This window comes from Entelurus aequoreus, linkage group LG06 (assembly GCF_033978785.1).
Source record: "Entelurus aequoreus isolate RoL-2023_Sb linkage group LG06, RoL_Eaeq_v1.1, whole genome shotgun sequence".
Lineage (NCBI taxonomy): Eukaryota > Metazoa > Chordata > Actinopteri > Syngnathiformes > Syngnathidae > Entelurus > Entelurus aequoreus.
Window position 1 is genome coordinate 5,212,584 of NC_084736.1, and position 7,500 is coordinate 5,220,083.

The 7,500-nt window shown below is 35.4% G+C and overlaps 1 protein-coding gene across 1 annotated transcript in view; it reads left to right on the plus strand.

Annotated features, from left to right (window-relative positions):
• LOC133651771 (adhesion G protein-coupled receptor L1-like) overlaps positions 1-7,500 on the plus strand; it is a 1,026,396-nt gene that overhangs the window by 1,012,845 nt on the left and 6,051 nt on the right. Inside the window, exons 8-10 of the mRNA XM_062049888.1 lie at positions 7-192; positions 270-308; positions 5,694-5,841. Coding sequence (XP_061905872.1) covers positions 7-192; positions 270-308; positions 5,694-5,841 — 373 coding nt within the window. The remainder of the gene's footprint in view (positions 1-6; positions 193-269; positions 309-5,693; positions 5,842-7,500) is intronic.

A 7,500-nucleotide genomic window follows, 5' to 3' on the forward strand; every position in this document is an offset into this window, starting at 1 on the left:
GCGCAGATAAAGAGCGGAGAAAAGGCTGTCACCATCGCCATGGCGCTGGCCAATTACACGCGAGGGCGGGTCCAGGCGGGGGACATCATCTCGTCGGTGCGACTGATGGAGCAGCTGCCTGACATCCTGGACGCCCAGCTGCAGTCCCTCAGGCCCAGCAACAAGGACTCGTTGGCACGCACCTACAACAAGGTGCACACACCCGCATCACCCTCCACTCCTTTTTCTTTGTCTTTTAATCCCCCGTCTTGTTTTTTTTTTGTCTTCAGTTGCAGAAGCGAGAGCGCTACTGTCGGGCCTACATCCAGGTAGATGTTCTCTTCTTTTTATTATCCGCCACACCGCAAAAAGTCAGTGTTCAAAAACAAGAAAAATAAAAAATACAAAAATGAGGGGTATTTTATTTGAAGTAAGCAAAATTATCCGCCAATAGAACAAGAAAATTTGGCTTGTCAAGACTTTCCAAAATAAGTAAAATTAGCTAACCTCAATGAACCCAAAAATAGCTTAAAATAAGTATATTCTCACTAATAACAAGTGTACTACTATATGAGTACGTATTTTCTATTGTTTCATTGAAAATAAAACAGCAAAGTCCATTTGGCTGTCATCTGTTTTAATTTTTATTTAATTATTTCATGCTATAAGTAAGAAATAATAAAAATAATACATTTTATTTACATTGAGTAAACAACCTCAAAGTGCTACAGCGTATTAAAAAAAATAAAATAAGAAGATAATAAAAAATAAATAAAAATAAAACTAGAATAGCCAAATAGCTAAAACTAGTATGCATACATCTAAAAAAAAAAGGCTTTTTTAAAAATAAGGGTTTTTAAGCCTTTTTTAAAAGCATCCACAGTCTGTGGTGCCCTCAGGTGGTCAGGGAGAGCGTTCCACAGACTGGGAGCGGCGGAGCAGAAATGATGACTTTAAAAAAGTAGTTTTCTACTTGTGAGTGTACTACTACACTGCAAAAAGTCAGGTTCAAAAACAACAATAAAAATTACAAAAATGAGGGGTATTTTATTTGAACTAAGCAGAATTATCTGCCAATAGAACAAGAAAATTTGGCTTGTCAAGACTTTCCAAAATAAGTAAAATTAGCTAACCTCAATGAACCCAAAAATAGCTTAAAATAAGTATATTCTCACTAATAACAAGTGTACTACTATATGAGTACGTATTTTCTATTGTTTCATTGAAAATAAAACAGCAAAGTCCATTTGGCTGTCATCTGTTTTAATTTTTATTTAATTATTTCATGCTATAAGTAAGAAATAATAAAAATAATACATTTTATTTACATTGAGTAAACAACCTCAAAGTGCTACAGCGTATTAAAAAAAAAAAAATAAGAAGATAATAAAAAATAAATAAAAATAAAACTAGAATAGCCAAATAGCTAAAACTAGTATGCATACATCTAAAAAAAAAAAAGGCTTTTTTAAAAATAAGGGTTTTTAAGCCTTTTTTAAAAGCATCCACAGTCTGTGGTGCCCTCAGGTGGTCAGGGAGAGCGTTCCACAGACTGGGAGCGGCGGAGCAGAAATGATGACTTTAAAAAAGTAGTTTTCTACTTGTGAGTGTACTACTACACTGCAAAAAGTCAGGTTCAAAAACAACAATAAAAATTACAAAAATGAGGGGTATTTTATTTGAACTAAGCAGAATTATCTGCCAATAGAACAAGAAAATTTGGCTTGTCAAGACTTTCCAAAACAAGTCAAATTAGCTAACCTCAATGAACCCAAAAATAGCTTAAAATAAGTATATTCTCACTAATAACAAGTGTACTACTATATGAGTACGTATTTTCTATTGTTTCATTGAAAATAAAACAGCAAAGTCCATTTGGCTGTCATCTGTTTTAATTATTATTTAATTATTTCATGCTATAAGTAAGAAATAATAAAAATACATTTTATTTACATTGAGTAAATAACCTCAAAGTGCTACAGCGTATTAAAAAAAATGAAATAAGAAGATAATAAAAATAAATAAAAAATAAAACTAGAATAGCCAAACAGCTAAAACTAGTATGCATACATCTAAAAAAAAAAGGCTTTTTTAAAAAGAAGGGTTTTTAAGCCTTTTTTAAAAGCATCCACAGTCTGTGGTGCCCTCAGGTGGTCAGGGAGAGCGTTCCACAGACTGGGAGCAGCGGAGCAGAAATGATTACTTTAAAAAAGTAGTTTTCTACTTGTGAGTGTACTACTACACTGCAAAAAGTCAGGTTCAAAAACAAGAATAAAAAATACAAAAATGAGGGGTATTTTATTTGAACTAAGCAGAATTATCTGCCAATAGAACAAGAAAATTTGGCTTGTCAAGACTTTCCAAAACAAGTAAAATTAGCTAACCTCAATAAACACAAAAATACCTTAAAATAAGTACATTCTCACTAATAACAAGTGTACTACTATATGAGTACGTATTTTCTATTGTTTCATTGAAAATAAAACAGCAAAGTCCATTTGGCTGTCATCTGTTTTAATTATTATTTAATTATTTCATGCTATAAATAAGAAATAATAATAATACATTTTATTTACATTCAGTAACAACCTCAAAGTGCTACAGCGTATTAAAAAAAAAAAAAAAAAAAGATAATAAAAAACAAATAAAAATAAAACTAGAACAGCCAAATAGCTCAAACTAGTATGCATACATCTAAAAAAAAAAAAGGCTTTTTTAAAAATAAGGGTTTTTAAGCCTTTTTCAAAAGCATCCACAGTCTGTGGTGCCCTCAGGTGGCCAGGGAGAGCATTCCACAGACTGGGAGCGGCGGAGCAGAAATGATTGCTTTAAAAAAGTAGTTTTCTACTTGTGAGTGTACTACTACACTGCAAAAAGTCAGGTTCAAAAACAAGAATAAAAAATACAAAAATGAGGGGTATTTTATTTGAACTAAGCAGAATTATCTGCCAATAGAACAAGAAAATTTGGCTTGTCAAGACTTTCCAAAACAAGTAAAATTAGCTAACCTCAATAAACACAAAAATACCTTAAAATAAGTACATTCTCACTAATAACAAGTGTACTACTATATGAGTACGTATTTTCTATTGTTTCATTGAAAATAAAACAGCAAAGTCCATTTGGCTGTCATCTGTTTTAATTATTATTTAATTATTTCATGCTATAAATAAGAAATAATAATAATACATTTTATTTACATTCAGTAACAACCTCAAAGTGCTACAGCGTATTAAAAAAAAAAAAAAAAAAAGATAATAAAAAATAAATAAAAATAAAACTAGAACAGCCAAATAGCTAAAACTAGTATGCATACATCTAAAAAAAAAAAAGGCTTTTTTAAAAATAAGGGTTTTTAAGCCTTTTTCAAAAGCATCCACAGTCTGTGGTGCCCTCAGGTGGCCAGGGAGAGCGTTCCACAGACTGGGAGCGGCGGAGCAGAAATGATTGCTTTAAAAAAGTAGTTTTCTACTTGTGAGTGTACTACTACACTGCAAAAAGTCAGGTTCAAAAACAAGAATAAAAAATACAAAAATGAGGGGTATTTTATTTGAACTAAGCAGAATTATCTGCCAATAGAACAAGAAAATTTGGCTTGTCAAGACTTTCCAAAACAAGTCAAATTAGCTAACCTAAATGAACCCAAAAATACCTTAAAATAAGTACATTCTCACTAATAACAAGTGTACTACTATATGAGTACCTATTTTCTATTGTTTCATTGAAAATAAAACCGCAAAGTCCATTTGGCTGTCATCTGTTTTAATTATTATTTAATTATTTCATGCTATAAATAAGAAATAATAATAATACATTTTATTTACATTGAGTAAACAACCTCAAAGTGCTACAGCGTATTAAAAAAAAAAAAAAAAGAAGATAATAAAAAAATTAATAAAACTAGAATAGCCAAATAGCTAAAACTAGTATGCATACATCTAAAAAAAAAGGCTTTTTTTTAAAAAGAAGGGTTTTTAAGCCTTTTTTAAAAGCATCCACAGTCTGTGATGCCCTCAGGTGGTCAGGGAGAGCGTTCCACAGACTGGGAGCGGCGGAGCAGAAATGATGACTTTAAAAAAGTAGTTTTCTACTTGTGAGTGTACTACTACACTGCAAAAAGTCAGGTTCAAAAACAAGAATAAAAAATACAAAAATGAGGGGTATTTTATTTGAACTAAGCAGAATTATCTGCCAATAGAACAAGAAAATTTGGCTTGTCAAGACTTTCCAAAACAAGTAAAATTAGCTAACCTCAATGAACCCAAAAATACCTTAAAATAAGTATATTGTCACTAATAACAAGTGTACTACTATATGAGTACCTATTTTCTATTGTTTCATTGAAAATAAAACAGCAAAGTCCATTTGGCTGTCATCTGTTTTAATTATTATTTAATAATTTCATGCTATAAGTAAGAAATAATAATAATAATAGATTTTATTTGTAAAAAGCACTTTACATTGAGTAAACAACCTCAAAGTGCTACAGCGTATTAAAAAAAATTAAATAAAAAATAAATAAAAATAAAAACTAGAACAGCCAAATAGCTAATACTAGTATGCATATATCAAAAAAAAAAAAAAGGCTTTTTTAAAAAGAAGGGTTTTTAAGCCTTTTTTAAAAGCATCCACAGTGCCCTCAGGTGGTCAGGGAGAGCGTTCCACAGACTGGGAGCGGCGGAGCAGAAATGATGACTTTAAAAAAGTAGTTTTCTACTTGTGAGTGTTAATGACACAGCTTTGCAACAGTTGATATTCTAGTTTCAAGCATGTTTTACTCAATATAGCTCATCAACAAGCTGTAATATCTTACTGAGATCATTTAGGACCAAAACACTTAAAACAAGTAAAACACTCTAACATAAAAATCTGCTTAGTGAGAAGAATTATATTATCAGACAGAAAATAAGCAAATATCAGCCTTATTTGAGATATTTCATCTTACGTAGAGTTTGCAGTAAATGCCTCTGAGACGTGCGAGAACTGGAGGGGGAAGTCGATCCTCCAGGAAGACTTGCTTTGTGGAGGACATTTTTTAATTTTGTATTGCTCGTCACCTGGAATTTGTAGCTGGCGATGAAGAGCTGTGCAATATATGGACACAAGACATAATAACACACCTCACAAGCAATCATCCACTGCCAAGATGTTGTTGTTTTTTAGTGGGAAATTTTTTTTTCTCGATTTAATATTCATTCCCCTCTCTGGTCGTTACGTCATTGTAGCCTTTTATCTCTCTGCATTGTTCCTTTCTGTCTGACGTTTTACTTTGTAGTTCTTTGAATCATCACAACAATAAATGTGTGAGACTACAACAACCTGGATGCATAACAATATGTTTGTATAGTAGGCTTCTACGGTGTACCGGTACTAGTATAGTAGCGCGGTACTAATCAATCAAAAACGGTACTATACTTGAAAAGTACCGGTTCCCGGGCATGACGGCACGTCGTCACGTCATGACATTGCTAATTTACGAGCAGAGGAGCATGTTCGGCAGCGCACACACACTGGACTCTTACACTATTATGTTAGATCCACTATGGACTGGACTCTCACTATTATGCTAGATCCACTTGACGTCCATTGCACCGGTCAATTGATGAAAGTCTTGAATATGACTCCACACTGCATGATGGAAGTGCTAACACACACACATGTCTGCCCCCTGCTGGTGGCAGGCAGTGGTGCAGACGGTGGACAACCTCCTCTAGGCCGAGGCGCTGGACTCCTGGCAGGACATGAACAGCACGGAGCAGGCGCACACCGCCACCATGCTGGTGGACATCCTGGAGAAAGGCGCCTTCCTGCTGGCCAACAACATGCAAGGCGGCCGCTTCTCCGACCGAGCGCCCAACATCGGTGAGTTGGCCGCCGTGCAAGGAAACACGTGCTAATCATGTGCTAAACACGTGCTAACCATGTGCTAACCACGTGCTAAACACGTGCTAACCATGTGCTAAACACGTGCTAACCATGTGCTAAACACGTGCTAACCACGTGCTAAACACGTGCTAACCATGTGCTAAACACATGCTAACCATGTGCTAAACACATGCTAACCATGTGCTAATCATGTGCTAAACACGTGCTAACCACGTGCTAAACACGTGCTAACCACGTGCTAAACACGTGCTAACCATGTGCTAAACACGTGCTAACCACGTGCTAACCATGTGCTAAACACATGCTAACCATGTGCTAAACACGTGCTAACCATGTGCTAAACACGTGCTAACCACGTGCTAAACACGTGCTAACCATGTGCTAAACACGTGCTAACCATGTGCTAAACACGTGCTAACCATGTGCTAAACACGTGCTAACCATGTGCTAAACACGTGCTAAAGCAGGGTCTTTGCAACCTTTTTTGGAGCCGAGGCACATTTCTTTCACTGACACAGTCCAGCAGAAAATGTTAAAAATTTAAACTCAATAGTCTATATTGACAATGTAAAGTGGTTCTCATCAAATACTTGACACAATGTTGGATATGACTTCAAATTACATCGTGTGTTGCCTTCATTATAACACTTATATAAGACTTTTAAAGTCATTTTGATAGTAGGCTAATATAACTAATATAGACACTTAGATCATGTGTTGCCTTCATTATGACACTTATACAAGACTTTTAAAGTCATTTGATAGTAGGCTAATATAGACACTTACATCATGTGTTGTCTTCATTATAACACTTATATACGACTTTTAAAGTCATTTTGATAGTCATCATCATCGGCAGTCACTCGTAGTCGAGTATGACTGTCCTCAGAATGGATGGGTTCCCATTCGGGAGGACGCCTGCGCGTGACGTCTTTTAGCGTGGGGAGACTGATGCGCCTGCAGCCACCACACGGTCCTTGGCAGAGAGGGGCCTTGATCCAGTGGCATGGATCCATGACGACTGGAGACCACCCTCTGTTGCAGCCTTCATCCGCCTTCAGTGCCGTTGTGACATGCAGTGTCATCCTCCGCCACTTCCACCGTTGAGGTCTTTGAAATGCTATTCAACCCATAGCTGGGACCCTGACAGGTACTACCACCCCGGGTCAGAGTGGACCTGGGAGCAATGATGACTGAGGGGTAACTCCACCTTCCCCAAAACTCCAGAACTCCCGAACTGAAGCCTTATCACCGGATGCAGTTTTGAGTCATACCCAGGACCGCATTTTGATAGTAGGCTAACAGACACTTACATAATGTGTTTCCTTCATTATAACACTTATATAAGACTTTTAAAGTCATTTTGATAGTAGGCTAATATAGCTAATATAGACACTTACATCATGTGTTGCCTTCATTATAACACTTATATAAGACTTTTAAAGTCATTTTGATAGTAGGCTAATATAGACACTTACATCATGTGTTGTCTTCATTATAACACTTATATAAGACTTTTAAAGTCATTTTGATAGTAGGCTAATATAGCTAATATAGACACTTACATCATGTATTGCCTTCATTATAACACTTATATAAGACTTTTAAAGTCATTTTGATAGTAGGCTAATATAG